The sequence below is a fragment of the Arvicola amphibius genome, chromosome 6, assembly GCF_903992535.2.
Source record: "Arvicola amphibius chromosome 6, mArvAmp1.2, whole genome shotgun sequence".
Taxonomy (NCBI): Eukaryota; Metazoa; Chordata; class Mammalia; order Rodentia; family Cricetidae; genus Arvicola; species Arvicola amphibius.
The window spans coordinates 47199693-47220148 of NC_052052.2; the positions used below are offsets into that span (position 1 = coordinate 47199693).

A 20456-nucleotide genomic window follows, 5' to 3' on the forward strand; every position below is an offset into this window, starting at 1 on the left:
TACTCCTAACTTTAAAGATTCACTTCACCAGCTGAACTATAGCCCTAGCTCCAGCAAAATACAACTGATTAACAAATGGCTTAACTTTAGCGCTGTGGTTTTGTGTGGCTAGGTTTTCCTTCGGAGGAATGAAATGACTGACATGTTATTAGTCATTGTGTACCGTTACACTACTGTCATTAGTACTTGTGTACTATTACATTACTGAAGGTGAAAAGGCTACCCATCCCTACCCTACCCCTTTCAGTTCTGTAGCTCTTGATCTTCAGTGTCTGTCAGAATCACGCGGAAGAGTCTTAAAACACAAATTCCTGTGTTCTACCCATAGAAATGTAGGTTTAGTACTTGAGTCAAGGAAGGACTTGATAATTCACATTGCTGACAAGTCCCTGGGTACTCTTGGTAGCTGGCTCTGGAAGAAATTTTAAAATAGGTAACCATCTTTGAAGGCATGCCGAGAGCAGAAGTCTTGTTTAGTGAACATCTAGTGCCTCATTAGAGGCGATGTGGGATTCTGGTGTCAGGAGCCTGCAGGTGTTGGTGGTTAGGGAACTAGGAGAATCAAGGGTTTGGGGTTGAGGGGATTGGGACAGGAGCCTGGAGAGATAGGAAAAGGAAGCAGGAATAAAGGGAAGGTCCAGGCATTCAAGTGTGAGGTGAGACCCGCCCAGACCTCACTGTGCTGGCTGTGGTTGTTTTATGAAGTTTGGTGGTTGAGCTGGTGACAAAGGCTGTCGTTAACCAGATGGAGAAGACCCTGAAAGTTTTCTTGTGTTTCCTTCTGTGTTAAACAGCAGAGATGAGCAGGTCCTTTGAACTTTCATAACGATACTCATTTTCCTTGACAGTGTGTATTAATTGTTGGATGGGAGTGTTTTCTTTTGGAAAAATCAAGTGATAGTGATATTGTGTCAACTAAATGACTGTATCTCTTTTATGTTACCAAAGGGTTGCAGTCCAAGTTGGATGTGATAAGATATGCACAGACTAATCTTTAGAGTCCTCAAGTGTGAGTTCTGCTAAACTTATATGGAAACATGAAAGCAGAAAATAACGCAACTTCAATCCTACTTCTAAGTTTTTTAGATTCCATTATGAATATGTCATTTTGATTTTAAAAGTTCAAAGCTTGCCATTTATAGGCAGATTATACTTGGTTATGAACTCATCAGGATTCTGCTTTCCACCCATGGTCACTAACAAACCAGTGCCCACACCTGGCCTCGTCTGTAGTGCTGGGGCTTGAACCAAGGGCGTCACACATGCCAGGCAAGTGCTGCATCACCTGAGTGATATTCCCAGCCCGGCAAGTCTATTTTCAAAATATACTTAAATGTCATTTAATTGAAGTAAGACAAAAACAAGAATTGTGATCCCTTCTTCTAAGAAACGTCAGTCATTAGAAACAATGTGACGACTTCCAGAGTCTCCTATGACAGCAATATTCAGGACATCTTTCATAGTAAACATTTTAATAAACAGCAGCATAAAATGATCAGTGTTTAATATCATCTCCGGTGGTGAAATACATATGCATATATCCTCAATATAAAATAGTCTTTTTGTCATTACAAGTCCATGCTTCCCTATCTGGAATGCCCGTAAGAACAAATCAAACATTGATACAGTGATTAAATGCATGCAGTGAGGATAAGGGAAGATACGGCACTGTTCAGAGCTAGCTGAACACTGCCATTGTATATTTGAAGAAAATCTACATTGAGTTAAACACAAGCAAAGGAAAGAAGGAAACAGACCAGATATAAAAATGCAGATATATTTTCACTTCTGTGATACAAACCATAGACAGTTTTGTGCAGAGAAATTATTTTTTTTAAAAAAAAAAACACCTGAAAATAAAGTTAGCTTACAAAATATGGTCAACAAAGTGAAAGATTTTTCAGCTTGTGAAAAAAGTACCATTTAATACAAAAGAGGCTGCGTGCTGTTTTCATAATTCTAATAAGTGGTTTTGAAATTTAGCTTGCTCACCTTCATGGCTTCAGTTATTATAAAAGACTTAAAAATAAACGTTATAGTTCTTTATAAAAAACTAAGTTGAATTTATTTTTTTAACCGTAATAATAACTTTCCAGAGAAGGTATCTCACTGGCTCATGGAATGCTAGCCCCCCTCTAAGGGACTCCTTGAAAACACAGATTCACTGGGACTGTGTTTACTCACAATAAATATTCTTGGAAAAGGATTGATTGTCATATCATATACAAAATTGTGGTTTGAAGCGTCATCGTTAAACAGTTGCATAGCAACAAAAGGATACAAATCTCCTCCTCTACTCAACTTCAAGAAATGTTACACAGAATCAGCTTATTCACGCCACAAAACAGTTCTTAATTTATTGCCTGGTAAATCTGAATATAGCCAACTCTTTTGAGTTCACAGTACCTTTAAGTTCATGTTTGTATGGGAAAAATAGGCACATTTTGGTAGACAGATTTCCTACGCAAATTCTACCTTTAAAGGCAGAATCATCAAGGTCTTCCTAACTTTCTTATATTCCCTTCAAGAAATATTTCTTTCTCTCATGGAATATTTCCAGGATTTATTTTGCATCTTATAAGTCTGTGAGTCTCTATAGCTTTAAAATAAAAGCAAGATTTGCTGACATTTTTCTTAGAATAAAGGAGTTGGTTTTGTTTTTTTTTAACAAGAGAAAAATCAAATTTAAAATTCCTTTCTATGCAGAACTTGAATCCCACAGAATTCTGAACTTGGTAAAATATGGTTGGCAAATCAATGCCAGGATGGGCACAATTGATGTCATCCCCTAAGAAAGGCAAGAAGGACCAAACGGCTTATTTGCTTATTTGAGTTTTGTAGTCTTTGAGAGCATTCAGTATGTTTTTTAGACATCCTATAATGTTTTTCAAAATAGGATGTACTGTCTTTGGATTCCAGCTAGTTCTGTGAATAAATTGTTATACTTCTTGGTGCTATAATGTTTTTCAAAATAGGATGTATTGTCTTTGGATTCCAGCTAGGTCTGTGGATAAATTGTTACACTTCTTGGTGCTAGAATACAATTGGTGAACATCTCCAGGAAAAGAAAAAGAAAAGTGAGAATTTAAATTTACTCGCTACTGGCATCGTCACAGGGTTTCCTCTTGCTCACAGTCTTTTGTCAGTAAACACTCCCAAGACCTTGGCCAACTTGTAAACAGGCTGCATGCAAGGCATGGGTGTGGGTGTGCTTGCCTCTGGCATCACCCGTTTGCAGCATGAGTGGTCCAGGGAAGCTCCTAAAGAGAGGAGCTCACCAAAGGAACAGTGAAACAATCCTTGGTCCTCCTCCGTGGACACTGATCCACGCTGGGGACCATTTTCCTGACTGTGCCTCCTTGGGTGCCCCATCCCTAAAGCAGTAACCCCAATTGTAATCTACAGCCATTTCCAGTATCCACATCTACCTTCTTTAGGACCTGTGTAAACATGTTGTGGAAAAGGGACTGGAAAAGGCCTTCATGATGAGAAGAGGAGGTTCACATCACCACCCTACACCATCCCAGAGAAACCCGATTACTGAGAGGACTTCTGTGGACATGACAAGTCTGTATGGCTCATTTCCATCCGCGATTTTAAACGTAGCCTCAAGTTCCCTCTGCGGTGCTAAACACCACTTCCATTCAAACACGCTTAGAGTCTAAGGTGAGTCAGAATAGTTCCTGAACATCTGTCATGAAGTAGAGACAGCAGGTAGACAAATGCTACAGTATATACATTTTAGGGGTAGATCAGCCATGGTGACCAAAGGCAAATACACAGAGCACCATCTGACTTCCTTTTTTGGTTTACTAAGTAATTACAACGTTCTGTTTCTCTTCACTGGTTTTCAGTACTTGAATCGGTCCTTTCCCAACACCACAACACACACCTCGGTGGAGTGTCAATCCCACAATGCATTATTGTCCCTGGCTGGTTGTCTTTCCAGTAAGACACAGTTAAACTTCACAGAAGACACCCATTGCATGCAATGTCTGCTAAGCGAGAACCTTCAATAAAAACATTTGAATATAAATCTTTTCTGCCACGTTTTAGTTTCTCTGGTGTAGAGTATGTACAAGAGCCACCCATTTCATACTTCCGCAGAAATCATGGATTCGGTGTGCCCGTGAATATTGGAGTCTCCCAGCAAAGATGGTTGCTTCGAGTCTATTTTGTAGGGTTTTTGAGATTTGTTTCCAAAAACAGTGATACCCATTCCACCGGGGTGATTTGGAATCGACATGTGTGGTAGCAATGGAACGTTTGCTTCCTGATTGGATCCTGATGAGGGCAAGCTGGCCACATGGCCAGTGCTGGTCGAGCCACTGGCGCTACTTGGGGACCGACTCTTGGGAGGCGGGCAGTGCTGAATCACCCTGGGAGGTCCTGCAGGCTGGTAGTGGGCAGCTGGAAAGGCTGCATATCCTGGAGGTATTGGGTATCCATTGATGGGGATGAAGCGCTGGTTCTGAGGTATTGCTGGTCCAATGAAACCAGCGATCTGGCCCTGTGGTGTAATTCCCTGGCCCGGGAACATGTAATTGGGAAATCGGGGGTTGCTGAGGTTACTCACGGGGCTGGCACTGAGGGAGGTGGTCTGCGTGGTGGCGTTCCCACCTGAGGGCGTGGTAGAGCTGGTGTGACTTGAGAGGCCCTCCCAGGATCGAAGCCGGACGTGGATATCTTTAAAGCGCGGTCTCCGGGAAGGAATCTCATTCCAGCACTCGGTCATGAGGCTATACATTCGCGGCGGGCAATCTTCAGAACATGGTAATAGCTGGCGCTTCCGTACCATCTCGATCACTTCCTGATTACTGAACCCATAGTATGGCTGGAGTCCAAAACTGAAAATCTCCCACAACACAACCCCGAAAGACCAGATATCAGAATCAGAGGAGAATTTTCCATACATGATGGCCTCTGGAGGCATCCAGCGAATGGGCAGCGAAGACTTACTTTGTACCCTGTAGTAATCAGCAGAGTAAATTTCTCTGGAAAGCCCAAGGTCTGAAATCTTTACATGCAGCTGCTCTCCGATTAAAATATTGCGAGCCGCAAGGTCCTTGTGCACGAAGAAGTGACTAGAAAGGTATTCCATGCCCGCTGCAATCTGAATTGCGATGTGCAAGAAATCTCCATGGTCCAGGCTGGATTTTACCGTCCCATCTTCATCGCTGCTACAGCCGACATCGGAATGTGGGGATCGCATGATGAGGAACTCGTGGAGATCTCCCTGGTTCATATATTCAAAGAGCATACACACAGGCTGCTCCTGGGTGACGGCACCGAGGAGGCATACAATATTGGGATGGTGTAGTTCTGCCATCAGAGAGGCTTCCTGTTGGAATTCTGTCCACTGCTGGGGGTTGTTATAGTCTTTCAAGGTCTTGATAGCCACCACCTGTGCATGGTCCATGCCTGGGAGGTAGAGATGGCCCTTATAGATTTTTCCAAACGTACATTCACCCAATTCTTCCATAAAGCGCACAGCAGAAAGAGGCAACTCCTTAGCCTTGCTCTGCAAGACAGGGAAAGTGTGGGTTAGGACCTTTCTTAAAACCGGACATCTTGGCATTGGAAGGAGAGATGGGACATGCCAAAAGTAAACAGGTGGGATACTTGTGCTGAAGGTAATGGTAAAGGTACTTGCAATTCCCTGCAGATTGAGGTTTGCTATTATAGTTCTATCCATTATAGTACTTAAATGACTCAAGTATCTCCCTAGAGGAGGCTGATTTCAATAACTGTTAAAGAAGTTGGGTGTGGTGTCAGGTGCATGTAATCCTAGCATTGTGGAGTCTGAGGAAGGAGGATGGAGGCTATCTTAGGCTGCCTGGTGGGGCCCTATCTTAAAAACAGAACAAATCTCCGAAGGGAAAGCAAACAAACAAGTAAACAGACAGTGGAGGGAAAAAAGATAGAGCAGGCATGGTGGCATATGCCTGCAATCCTAGCACTCAGTGAATGCATGTCTGCAATTCTAGCACTCAGCATATGCATGCCTGCAATTCTAGCACTCAGCAAATGCATGCCTGCAATTCTAGCACTCAGCAAATGCATGCCTGCAATTCTAGCATTCTACAAATGCATGCCTGCAATTCTAGCATTCTACAAATGCATGCCTGCAATTCTAGCACTCTACAAATGCATGCCTGCAATTCTAGCATTCAGCAAAGGCATACCTGCAATTCTAAATTCTGCAAATTTTCTGAATTTCTGCAATTCAGAAAACACAGGTAGACATATTAGGAGTTTGCAACAAGCCTGGGCCAAGACCTAGTCTCAACAAGAGCTGGGCCTACCATTCAAGGGTTAAAAGTGCCTTCATGCGCAGTGCCCTGGGTTTAATTCCTAGGCATAAAAGTGTGTGTGTTTGTGTGTCTACTAAACAGAATATTATAAAGCTCTGGAAAATAAGGAAACTTTCTATGTGCAGGCATGGAATGGTCTCTAAAATCCTAATGCTTTTAGTTCATAAAAAGCAGAGCTGCTAAAATCATACATAACCTTTGCATAAAAGTGGAGAAATAGAAAGACCCCGTTCCTATGTCTCTGTATACGCATAAGAAAACTGAGAGCTGATAAAAGGAATTTCAGAGCAATAGTGGCTACTAATAGAAGTGGGAGTTAGAGAGAGAAGGAAAGGAGGCAGAGATTTTTCAACTCAGCTATTTTATACACTAAAAATTTCAGGATTAGGTTAAAAACATTAATTAACAGAGTAATTAAATAAAAAAATCATACATTAGTCTTTCCTCCTGAGTAGTCAGGAATTTCTTTTCTGCCATGATAAGTTTACCTACTATTTTTCTCACATGGTCTAGATCAGTGGTTCTCCATCATGTAGACTGACTGGTTTTCTCAAAGCATGGGATGATCTTACTATTTCTGGCAAGAGTAACCCGAGATAAATCCTTTCTGAATGATGTTAAGGTAAGGATTCCCATGATAGCTGATGGTAATCAAGTAACTGGAAGGAATCCAGTGGATGCTGTGGCCTCTTAAACAGTATGGGAGGTGTTCATTTGCTTTTTTTTTTTTAAAAAAAAAAAAAAAAACAAAACAAAACAAAAAAAAAACCTGAACAGGAGTTCCAGGTTTTGATGCTAGACAAGGGTAAGGGACTGAGCACCTCTTGGTCTCTCTTAGGATAATGAGAAGCAGGAAATAAACCAATGCCTATCAGACTGAGAGCAAGGACTTAAGGCCTGGGTGCTCTCCTACACCGCTGGGAGTTAACCCTTGGCAAAGAGGTGGGGTTCAAATCACTGAGTTTTGAGTGCAAGCAAATCTGGGTTGACATCTTGGATCTGCTGTTTTCTAAGACTAGTTAATGCCTGAGCAGCACGCAACAAACTTTAACTGGCACCATAGGCCTGTAAGCGAGCTCCAATGTGTGGCTAATAATCTTGAATTTCTTCACCACTCCGCAGCCATCCCGAGGCAGAATAAATTTTGTCTGTGATTTAGATCTGCAAACAGACTCAATTAGTTCTAGAGGTCCTTTCAATTCCCTTAATTGTTTTTTTTTTTTAAAGATGTGTCTTAAGTTTCTTTCTAAGACTTTCTTTGGTTGGTATAGTTGTTTAGTTCTTTAACAAGTGTTTTTCAAGTTGATATAGAATTCATTTGGATCCTGAGGGCAGGGAAGAAGCTGAACAGCAGGCAGACTGCTCTTCTTCCTGGGATGCCTGGTTGGAGGCAGAAATCAGGTGGGAAAGAGACAAGAGCAGGCCAAATTTCTGAGTACAGGGTGAGAAGGGGTGACCGGGAATTTGGCAAGGGCTTGGCAAATGCCCCCAGTCTTTGGAACTGCCCTTCCCTCCACTGAGGTAAGCAAATTCCTTCTCTCACATTTGCCTTTCCAAGAACTCCTTTTGCTGGTGGAGAAGGAGGACAGAGGAAAGAGTAGAGAATGCCCAGAAAAGCTTATGCCAAGGCTCTGGCCAGCAAGGCCATGCCGAGCAATGGCTCTGGAGGCTGAGCAGGGCTCTGCGACTTGCCCGAGTCAGAAGTAGGAATGATGGTGGCGTATCCTAGGATGTTATAAACGGTTCTCTCTCTTTATTCATGCATGCGAAAGGCTCCATTTTGACCCAACTGCATCTTGTCATATCTCATCAGCACTGGTAAGTTTGAGAGCACGCAGCTACTCATGTCTTCTTTGACTTCTCCAAGGAGGGCAAGGTTGACAAGAGTCACCCTAAAACCAAATTTGAGCCTTGGCTGTGGGAACGAGTAGGGAAAACACCCAAATGGCACAGTTCAGATACTCTCCTGAGCACCTGCAGCGGCCGGTCTAGAAAACGCCCAGAAACATGGACTCCAAGTTTAGTTTCAGGGGAGCCATTTACACAGCGATTTGCATTTAAGAAACTGCTCAAGTTACTCGGTACAAATGAGTCTTAACTACAGACTCATTTTCGAATTTTACATAAATCCTTAACTAGTTAAAAAATCATAAAACCCCTTAAAAGAAGCCGTCAGCAGACTGCTCGGAGATGGCAGGAAATTAGCTGTATTGTTAGGGAACAGATGGTTTACATTATACAAACCCTTTAGGCTAAACTTGTTTAGGTCTGGCATATTGTAAATTATATTTTAGTAATGAAAGTGAAATGACCTCTGCTTGACCTCAAGTGGGGTTTGTCTGTTTGAACCAATGCAGTGGAGAACTATGAACGAAAATGAAGTCATAAAGTTTTGGCAGTTCAATGTTGGTTCATTTCAAGTTAAGGGGTTATAAATCTGTTTAGTTTTTGTTTGACAAGTATTTGTCATACAGGGATGTACAAAATGTAAAGAAGTGTAAAATACACACGAGGCACAGTGCCAAAGTAAACTAAGTACAAAGGCACCCTGGGAAGAGCAGGGTCCCGGCCCCTATCTCTCCATCACTCCTCCATTAGTTGAATGACAAGATGGGCTGCGTTTATTATATGCTCTAAGGCAATTAAGAACCTTAAAACCGAAGCAGGCTTTCAGTTTAAATGTTAACATTTTTACTTCTCAAAGTAAACATACATCTGCCTCAGTTCGGCTTTAAAAATTGTATCATTTTTGATGGGGGTGGGGGGGAGAAGTTGATGCAGAAGTCGATGTGTTGGCCAGGGTCGGATAGGGTTTCTTCCCCCAGTCATGTTTAGAGAGCCACTGGGCTGGAGTGGGAATGAGCGCTCTGCAGAAGGGAAAGAACATGTAAGTTCGAGTCCAGTATGCATCCGTTCTAGGTCTGACCAAGACACAGGTCCTGAGGCCAAGATCATGACGGTGGCCTTTGGATGGAGGGATCTCTTAATGTGTCATACGGAAGGGATAAGCCATTGACAGGGTTTTAAAAACCGGTTTTAGTATAGAGATGGGCACAGATGGGTAACGAGAGCCATCTAAATGACTCTACCTTTTTACCTTGGGGAAGTTTCACCTCAGGTGAGAATGCAATCGAAAAGATGCCTGGGGCAAGTGATCTGTAGTAGGTTAGCTATCTCTCGCTCCTTTTACATTGATTATCCTAGGAAGTGAGGTGAGAATCTGTGTGGCCCTCATCATTTACAGTGCAAAGCTGCTCTTCTGGAGATTCTGAGTTCAATTCCCAGCAACCACATGGTAGCTCATAGCCATCTGTAATGAGATCTGGTGCCCTCTTCTGGCCTTCAGGCATACATGCATGATGTGGGATGTCCTGTGTATGTGTTGCCGTTATTAGTTGATGAATAAAGCTGTTTTGGCCAATGGCTTGGCAGAGTAAAGCCAGGTAGAAAATAAGAACAGAGATATATAGATAGAGTAGGTGGAGTCAGGGAGATGCCATGTAGCGGCTGAAGGAGATGGTCACTGGAACCTTACCCAGTAAGCCACAGACTCGTTGCAATACACAGAATAATAGAAATTGGTTATTTTAAGATATAAGAGCTAGACAATAAGAAGTCTGAGCTAATAGGCTAAACAGTGTTGTAATTAATATAGTTTGAAACAAACAAGCAGTCTCTGGCTACAAAATTGCATCCAACTCTCCAGCTACACATGCAGACAGAACACTGTATTATTATTATTAGTAGTATTAGTATTAGTATTATAGGAAGAAGGAGCTACAGTGTGGCATGGGAGGGGAAGACAGCCTAGAGCAGGAAGGAGGCTCCACTAGCAGCTACTAAGACTGCTGAGGTTCATATCCACAAGGTTCACCCTGACTGCCTCTGCAGCCCTTGCCATCCTTGTCACTTAAGGCAAAGTCACTTCCCATGTTTTTGATGACCAGATCAACTGTGACCCTGTGGGTGTTTTGTTTAAAAGCAGATGGTACCTGAACACAAGCATTTTCAAGGGCAGAGGAGGTTCCAAACCTTGGCATTTGTGCTTGCCCATTTAAGAGTGAGACAGACCCTGGCACTACCAACATGAGAGGTGTAGTTTGGGTAGTGGGATGGAGGCAAAGGGCATTGCCAGGTCAGCAACCTCTGGCATCCCAGTTTTCCCTGAGTTCTTTCTGCCTTGGAGACAGACTCCTTTCTGACTCTCAAGTACCAACCAGCACGTCTCCATTAAGTAGACATCAGATCTACCTAGACAGCACATGTGTTAGAGCAGATTGCTAGGCCCACCCCAGCATCTCTGATTCTGCAGGGCCGAGATGCCCCATGTCCAGCAGTCCCCAGGTACGTAGACCTTGGTCCGGAGGCCTTACTTCTAAGTCACTGATATAACTGGAGATGTATGTCCAGATTATTTACTCAGCAAACGGGGTCCCCTGCTTCACTTGTAAAGGCAATCATGGGGTGGCTGAAGAAGCTGATGGAACAATTCTGATCCCTACAAGGTGTCTAAAGAGATGCTTTGGCAACTCCAGGTGAAAGAAAAGGATAAGCTACTAACCAGTGAATAATAGGCTCCAGCTTATGTTCTCTACTATACTGTATTAATATGCCCTGAGGTATTAGTGAGATTCAAAGTTCTTGATATAGCTCAGCTATGCCTTCAATATAGAGCCAGTTACTTAGGATATATTTTAATGGTTGGTTGAATTTGCCACAAAACTAATCTAATCTATATTAATATACCAAGTCATATAATAACGTAGATACTAATAATGTGGAATAGCCAGTTTACATACTGACTTGTGTGTGAGAAGAAACACAGCTCCTGCATTAATGCCATAATCTCAGCAGTCTATAGCAGCCACATATTTGAATCCTTTTCATGTGCTAAACATCAAGAGCACATAATGGCCGTGTGTGTGTGTGTGTGTGTGTGTGTGTGTGTGTGTGTGTTCCTTACATGACAGGCTCAAATGACAGAGCAATTGGCTACAAGAGGCTCAGTTCAGACATATGAGTGCAGGTGCCTGGGTAGTCCAGAAGAGGGTGTCTGATCCCGGGGATTGGAGTTAAAGGAAGTTATTAGCTGCCTAATGTAGGTGCTAGGAACTGAACTCCCATCTTCCTCAAGAGCAGTACATGCTCCTACAAAGCCATCTTTTCAGCCCCTGATGTTTCTGATTTTGTAACAGATCAATTATTCTGTGATCCTATGGGCTCATGTGTTTCAGCAAATATGAAAATTAAGGCCGTGGATTAAAAGGAAGTCTTTGGACTCTGGAACCATGCAGACCTGGTTGGAGGCTAGGCTTTGTTTCTTGATGGCTGTGGGACTTTTGGGGAATAGTAATCTCAAGCTTTATTTTTTTTTCCACCCCAAACTTAGACTTGAGTGAAAATTTCCTTCCCCAGGAAGTTCGGCAAGGTCTGTGGAGATCCTACAGCCGCATGTCAGTAATGACGTGTGTCAGTCAGTTCACTGGTGATCCCTGTTGATGAGGCTTGTTCCCCAGGAGCAGGATGGCAACGGGGGCTCTCCAACTGAGATAAGGGACCGGGTGTCCTCGCAGCTGTCACTGTCACGCCCTCTCAAACCCTAATGCACTTGATCCTGGAAGTGAGGCAGGGATTTATGCCATCAGGATGGGCACCTGCAATCCCACAGCTGTAGCCGTCTAAGAGTCAGGTCTGCGTCTCAGCTGATCCCTTTGCTCTGTCTCTTTCAAGTTGTGCTGGGGGCTGCTGGGTCCTGTTGTTTTCCTCCAAACACACATGGCCCTAGTCAGAGCATCTGGCTTCAGAAAGGTTTTGTAGTTATCACCGGAACCAAAATAATAGGGATTTCTAGCTATTTCGACCTGCAAGGTGCCAGACATACTACCTCAAAGCTCCAAACACATTCTTCTTAAGTACTATTTTTATCTTTCCTTCCCAGGTGAGAAAATAAAGGTTCAGAGAAGTGTTGAGTAAATGATTTGTTTAAGATCTCATGCCAGTAGATAATGGAGCCAAGATCTGTAATCCAACCTTTCTACCTCCAAATCCTGGCTCTTTGAAGACTATCAGACTACTACCTCCTGGCAATAGGCTGGGAGCAAAATGTGGCTTCAACAGCTAGGCTTAGACGTGGGGACTCTGGGTGTTGGCCTGAACTCTATAGTGTAAGACTGGTCCTTCCCAGTTGGTGAGTCATCTTACCCTGGGGGAGCTCAGGCCCGCCAGAGAACGGAATGAGACAGAGAAAATAGAAAAGAGATGTTCCCCTCCAGCCAAGTGAAGAAGCAGTAGCGAAGGAAACGAAAGGAGATAGGAAGAAAGTCAGTGGGCAAGGATCTCAAGATGGTGGGTGGTTAGGATTGTCAGATGTTTCGGAGACATTAAGAGGATGGGGACCTCGAGAAGGCCACTGCGTTAAATCATGCCATCTGTGAGCCCCAGAAGGCTGAGAAATAGGATGGCGAACTCAGGTGCTTTGGGAGACTAAATGGGAAAGGCTTTCCTTAAAAAAAACCAAACAAGTATACAGAAAAAAAATCCTTTAAGTGTGTAGGTGTTTTTGCCTGCATGTATGTCTGTGCACCACAGGCATACCTGGTGCCCATGGAAACCAAAAAAGGGGCATCAGATGCCCTGGAGCTGGAGTTACCGGTGGTTGAGCTGCTGTATGGGTGCTGACAATTGAAGCCAGCTCTGCTGGAAGAGCAGCTGGGGCTCCTTACATGCTGAACTCCCTCTCCAGCCTGAGTGGGAAAGTCATTGAGGAAAGAAATGACATGGCATCAGGAAGGACAGTGTTCAAAAGAGGACAGTCAGATCATAGCAGGACTTGGAAGACCTGGAAAAAGGGACGGGGACATATACTAGTACATATATACGAGGGTGTACACACACACACACACACACACACACATATATATGCACGCATGCGCGTGCACGCGTACGCACACACCAACACACACACACACACACACACACACACACACACACACACACACACACACACTTCAGTATATTCTGCCACCACCTTAGTGGAGGAAAGACAGACAGAAGTGTAGTTTAGATTTAAAAAAAAAAAAAAAAAAAAACAGAGCAGCTGGCAAGCTATGAGGATGAGGTCGCCTGAAGCTACCGGCATCAGAAAGCAGGGCAGGTCTTCCCATCAGTCAGGAACTGTAGGAGTCTGACCCTGGAGAGGCTTGAGCTGTGACCTGCCTAAGCCTGCTCTCCTTTTCTTGTGTCATTGTTAACCTCCCCACCTCTCAGCCTCTTCACCTGCCTAGCTAACCCTCAGGTAGGTAGGAGGCCGAAGGCTCCATGTCCTCTGTCCCTGCTGAGGGAGGTACGTCACAGAATGCCTCTCCACCCACGAGATGCCCCTTTTTTGGGATAGTCTGTTTTTGAGGACTGGGAGGGTTTGGGGAAGTGGAGGCAGGGAAAAGAGGCAGAGACAAGGGAAAGTCCGCTTCCAGGTCCCTCATTTTCTATAGTCCTCCACCAAACCAAAGCACCCCAAGAAAGAAAACGAGCAAAACTCCCCTAAACTGTAAAATTCACAGTGCAATACAGAAAAGTCTTGTTTAGTTTGGGCACCCCTGGAAAACCCATTAAAAAATTAAGCAGCTTGAAATCTTTTATTGGAAAAAAAAAAAAAAACAAAAAAACGGATAACAGACAGCAAGCATAGCGCATGTCCCAGACAGTCTACTTCTCTTTCCAAAGAGCTGAGAAACAGGTGAAGGGCTCCGTGGCTTCTCAGAGGCGCTGAGCCCTAAGAGGGTAGGTACCACAGGGAGACAGGTCTGCCTCCTGTCCGCCCAAGCCTGTGCTTAGCCGCCACTCTGATGAACTGGGGCCCATCAAGAGCCTCTTCTTGCAGCAACCCACCCTAGCGCTCCAGGGCCCAGGCCCACCTTGCAGCCAGTCTGTCTGCTGTGGCTGCTTATTGTCTTCTGGAAAAAGGTCGGTTTCTAATCTCCTGGGGAAGCCTCTCTTTAATCCAAACACTGACGGGGAATGTTAGAAGTTCCTCTGGTGAGGAAAGATGGAGACAGACAGTTTCCACCTTGAAAGACACACGCGGTTGGAGGAATAAGGAACTTGGGGCTCTCTAGCTTTTTAATAGGACAAGGAAAAGTCTGAGGAAGGCCAGGGCAGGCCGACATCGACCCCTCAATCCCTTTTCACGCCTGGCTCCAAAAAGCCTTTCCGTTTTACTCTCATTGTTTGCTCCATCTCAGGCCTTTCCTTGTTCTTTCTTATGAGTGTCTCTTCCTTTTAGATTTTATAGGCACATGCAATATTTATGTGGCAGTGACCTTTCAAAGAAGTTTTAGAGACCGACTGTTTACATTTAGAAAATTTCTTGAAGGTCTATGAAGTCCTTGTGCTTCTTTCAGGGAAGGCACTTGGTAAGAACCAAAGCAAACAACTGGGTGACTCAGAGCCGAATCCTATAGTGGGGAGGGGAAATAGTATTTGTTCTGTTGCTTCTTTTCCCTTCCCCCAACCCAGTCAAGTACTTGAGCCAGCCCTACTTGCTGGTTTGGTCCAGAAGAGCTTGTGAGCCATTTGTGGCTAAATTCCAAGTCATTTTATTGGAGAAATCTCCACACTGGGAAATTTTGCAAGGAATATGTCAAAAAAACTGGAAACAATGGAAAAACTATGTCTGCCCCACTGAGCCTCATGCCAATACCTCTTACGTTTGTCTCTTTGATCATGGAGGGTGGAGAAGGGTTAATACTCTGGCCAAATTTTACATGTTCCTCCCAGGGCTGGGGTACATCCCTTGGCTTTTGACTGTCATTCTGGTTATTTCGAGCTTTCTGAGAAGCCAGGCTATCTCTGTCTATCCAGCATAGACTGTCCAAGTGGATCCAGTGGCTGCTTGCTGATCCTTCCCACTTTTTCTGTGTGGATACTTTGTAAAAATGTTATGAGCTAGTAAGACCAAAGATTTTATTTAGAATCAGAAAATCTTCTGTTCACATTTTATCTCCATAGATTAGTAAGCCTTTGATGTTGACTATGATAGTCCATCTGCTTTTTTTGTTTTGTTTTTGCGGGGGGGGGGCATCTAAGTTGCCCTACATATACAACAGCATAATAGTATCTACTTTATGTAATGCCTGTTGAGATCAAATGTGATCATGAAAATAATAGCTCCCGGTACATACGTCTTGGTAATTTATATTAATCAGTATGCATTAACATTTTGTATTTATGTTGCAGAGGTCTCTAAATTCTGTATTTGAAAAACTGTCTTCAAAGATGCCTGCCTGTTACAGATCCTGTATTACAAGCAAGCCTCCACTAAGAATGGAATTCAAATAATGAGCAAGGGTAAGCTAATATATATAGTATGATATATATATATATATATATATATATATATATATATATATATGGAAGTCACTCTTCCATAAACTCCAGTACAGTAGTCAGGACTGATTCCCCTGGACAGAGGCTACTGCATGCTGTGCCCATTGCTATCAACTGATTGAGTGACACAGAAACAAAAGGGAAAGAACCTCCCAGACCAATGGCAGAACAATGGCTGTTGCACAGAAATCTTGAAGGCATAGCATATTTAAAAATATCCAAAAAGCCTACTGTTGGTCTGAGAATATGCACCAATAACAGCCCCTTCTCTTTCCTTCACCCTTATAGTAGTATGAAGCAGTAAGAATTGAGTGTGGCATATCATTAAGGACTATAATACATTCAGACAAGCTAGACAGAAGCTAGACTTTCAAAAGCAGGGACCCTCTACTTTCACTGACCACCCCCCCCCAGTCTATATGACATGAACTTACCTCTAGGACATGCAATATGTATGTATGTACAGTGGTAGAAATTCATACATAACTAATGAGCACTGGTTTCGCTTAAGAAGCAATATTTGAAAGTGAATTTTTGGCATTTAAAGAACCTGAAAACTTCACCAACAAATATGACTTTGTAACTGCTGATGTGTTTTGAAGACTCAAAAAAAAAGTCTAAGTCTAAAGCATTAAGCAAAATAAAATCTTTTGAGGTGTGATAGTCTCCATAATTCCATTCTACTTAATAAGCAAGGAGATGAGTTAGTTTGAGTGTGAAGACATTGTTTTTCCTAAAAATCTTACTATGAAGGTCAAAAGAATAATACGGTGTCTAACACAGAGAGGAGTCAGATGGACCTGCGGCGGGCATGGTCTTCTGGAGCTGGAACAAGAAGAAAAGGTAAGCATCTGGAAGCATCAACTCGGAGCTGGTGAAACGAGGCACTGTAGAAGGGCCTGGGACCGAGATGCTGTCCATCCTGAGAGGGAGTGCTGTGGACCACAGTGCTGGATTTAGAATGGCAGCTGCATTCACAGCAAGGCCGGTGACCCTGGGATCCTCACCACGACCTTGAGCAACTGACATGTTGAAAATGTGTAGGAAAAGTAACAAGAAAAGAGGTTGATCTAGCAGAGTCGGGGGAGGCTCAGGTGAGAAACCATCGAACAGCTTCAAAGAGGGCCAGGAGGAAAACCTTTCTATTAAAGGCATAAAAAAGGTTTCTTCCAAAATAAATCACAGTAACAAGAAGCACATGACATATAATTTACCATCTTAGTCATTCAAAATTACATAGTATAACAGATTTCTATATTTACTTCATGGGCCATAAAACAGGCAAGTTTGTAAACAATGTTAGATCTCTTTTCTCTCACTTTGGTTAAAAGAGCATGGATTTCCCTTTGAATTTGGAAACCAGTTTCCACTCTGAGCCCTGTGGGCCTGGCAGAGAGCCCCTCTGGCCCGACCGCTCCAGTGTGAGGCTGTGGTCTAGCTTGCCCCACCCTGGGGCAGAAGCTTGAGCTGTCCCTGGCAGAGGCAGAGTTGTAGGGTTAGTCTCTGTGTTTGCTGAACTCTGCCTGTGGCTCCTCCAGTGGTGTGTGTGTGTGTGTGTGTGTGTGTGTGTGTGTGTGGTGGGGTGGGGGGTTGCAGTGGTTTGCTCTCCCCTGGACCGCACCGTTCATCTTACCTTGGGCTTGTATGCATTTAGCATTGACATCTCCACATTTTGTCCCCTGACAGGTTTTGGTTGCCTCTGGACTGGCGGTGATGACGACTTCTGGTTATTGCGGCAGACACAGATGAAGAAGAAGAGGAAGGCGATAGCTAGCGGGATGGCCACGCTGGGCACCAGGATGTACAAGATTTCCATTTTATTCTTCTCTTTGGAATCTTTGGAATCTGGGTGCAAAAAAAAAGGGCAAGAGTTAAACTTGTTAAAACAAAAAATGTCTAATATTACATGGCACAGTTTAAACTATTTATTCTATACACACAAATTCACAGTGAGAAAAAAAAAGAATTTAATACTTACTACGATTTGTTTCCATCAAGGCCCTAATATGGTTTATTGAAGTTTAAAAGTTTAAAGTTCAAATGTTTAGAAACCACAGAGGGACTTTATGAAGGTTTAGGATGTGTGAGGAAACCCATGACGCTGCCTCTCTCCAGCAGCGGACCTGCGTTTCTCCCACACCTTAAAAGTCAAGCGACATCAGAACGAACTGTGTGCACTGAAGCCTTAATGCAGACCACAGGACTCTTCACTGGCTGTCAGCCCAGGCCAACTGCCACAGCATGGTGCTCCTAAGTCCCACCCAGCCTTGGCTGTTGGGCCGGCAGGCCAGGCCCGCACCTTCCAGGATCAACATGACTGGAGCATCCTGGCCCAGCTTTGAGAAGGCACGGCCTTGAGAATGTGGGGGCCTGTAGGCAGGCTGAGTTCAGTGGCTGGCAAGCTGTGCAACCCAAGAAAATCATTCGGCAATCTGGTCTCACTTTCTCTCACTTAGAAGGGAAGTTAAGTGTTCTGGAGGGTGTCTACAAGTCCCTCCGACACAGAAGCGCTGTATAACTTGACACTTTTTGAAACCCCAGAATTTGTCTCGAATGGTTTCATATGAACCCAGTAATTGTGAGTATTAACACTTTGAAGTATATTTTTGAAATCTTATACATCCATTTTACCATCCCTTGGCAAAGAATATAATACATACAGAAGGATATGAGGTATGCTTTTCTTTTTATTAATTTGAGCCTGACCAGTAAAAGCCAAAACCTTTGGGCATATGTCATCATCAATGAATTATTTGCCTCGTACATGAATTATGGGATGGTAATTAGAGGGGTTTTGAAAATGGGCATACCCTGGCCACCAAGATCAGCTGTCTTTCTTTGACAAAGCCCAAAGTGTGGACATTCTGAGTGACACAGAATTCAGAGATGCTTATTTACTCTACAGAAGAAACAACATGCCCCCACTCAGCTATCCTTCCGCTCCTTCAAAGTGGAAAACTTTGAAAAGTGGGTCAACAAATGTGAGCCACTGTGAGCCAAGATCTGTTCTAGGAACTGGGAGTGTAGAATGAATGACTGCATGCCCTCTGCTTTTAAGACCCTCACAGTCTTATAAAGGAGAAGATGTTATTCCAATACGTTGTTGTGAGGCTGATGCAGAAGGACGGTGCAGCCCCAAGAGTCCCTTTAAATAAGGGGGTCCCTCAGCGTGGGTAAAGGAAAATAGTCTTTACTTTCCCCCTTCTTTGAGATCCTTTCCTTAGATGAGATACCAGACTACTCAGCCAGACTCTCTGCCTTGTTTTCAAACACATTCAGCATGTAACCTTAAAAAGGAGCTCCCCTCCCCCAAAACTGAATGTTGAGAACATTCTTTGGGTGTTAACACTCCCAAGGGCTTGGGGAAGGGTTTACACTTGGTTATTGAGCTCAATAAAAAATTGCATTTTTACTACTTATTTTTCTACTGGCAAAAAAATAATGCTTTCTGTCTCTATTACTTTGAACTGGGTACTTTTCAAAAGGAACTCATTTTAGGGTGACATCCAACTCCAGGGGAAAAGCAACACGCACCCCCCTACTTTCATAATGAGGAATCTGAAGGCCAGGGCAGCTAAGCCCCTTGCTCGCCTGAGGATATGCAGCTGGTGGGTCAGAGGCTGGGTGTCTCCTAATCAGTTTTGCTCCGTGCCCTCAGCTCTAGCTGTGACCCTGTGCTACCAAGGGTTGAATTCTTGATCTTAGGCACCTATCGTCTCAGGGTGGAAGCCATGGGGGTAACCTGCAAGGTAGGGGATAGCCCTGAAGTTCTCAACCCTCTGCTCTCCACCACGGTGTGCCAAGAGCAAACCCAGGGCTCAATGGCAATTTTTTTATTGACTGCCAGGGCTCACAAGAACATGAGAGTTTCTGCAGTAGTGATTGTGTTTGCAGTGTCTCTGGAGAGATAGGAAAGAATCAGGTGAGTGGAAGAATGCACACACAGCATAGGGTCTAAGGTGAGCGCTCGTGCACACACACTGTGTACCCAGGGTAGAAACAATTTGGCAGAGTAAAGGAAGCACACGTTTTAAAGGCAGACACTTGTGAATACTGCCACTGGCATCGTCTGGGTCAAGCTGGGCCAGTGCTTAGCAATGCCAAACAAACTCATATATAAAATGAAAAACTATGGGTTTTATAGAGTTGCTGTAAACACAGTAATATGGAAAGTACCTTTCCTAGCATCTGTTGCAACTCAAGAGTTTTCCCCTAGAAGGGGATCCTGGGATAAACACTTGGAGTCGGAAAGTCCAAATAACCTTAAGCAAGAATCACCCTCTCTGATCTCCACCTTTTCCTATATTCAACAGGAATAATAATAGCTAGTCTCCCAATCTTATTTGGTTCCTGTGAGACTCAAATGGGATCAGGTTCATGAAAGAACCCTGGATAATTGAAAATTGCTATCCAGTTGTTGGATGCTATGTTATTAACATTATAGAATTTCTCGGTATGAGCGGGCTATCCCTGCTGTTATTCTTGGATCTTCGGTGAAATCATTATGAGCATAACGATTACAAAAGGAATGAGGCTAATTTACTACTAATGTAACGCTAGTTATTTTTCCAACCCAGAGTTTTAGCAACAAGAGAAAGTGGGGTCCTCACCTGTCTGCCAACAAAGGAGTCTATTCTACATTCATTCTCTATCAGATTATGCACGGAAGGAAGGTCTTTTATTGTAAATGGGCGGTCTGGGAAAAATGCTCCTGTGGGTCTGCTGGAGAATAAACTTCAAGAGGCTAAATCCTTTTAA

General features: G+C 43.6%; 1 protein-coding gene across 1 annotated transcript in view; it reads right to left on the minus strand.

Annotated features, from left to right (window-relative positions):
* Nucleotides 1-3143: 3143 nt before the first annotated feature.
* Ror1 (receptor tyrosine kinase like orphan receptor 1) overlaps nt 3144-20456 on the minus strand; it is a 151249-nt gene continuing 133936 nt past the window's right edge. The window contains exons 13-14 of the mRNA XM_042055304.1: nt 17332-17543; nt 3144-5521 (exon numbers count right to left, since the gene is read on the minus strand). Of these exons, the coding sequence (XP_041911238.1) occupies nt 4094-5521; nt 17332-17543 (1640 nt within the window). The 3' untranslated portion in view covers nt 3144-4093. The remainder of the gene's footprint in view (nt 5522-17331; nt 17544-20456) is intronic.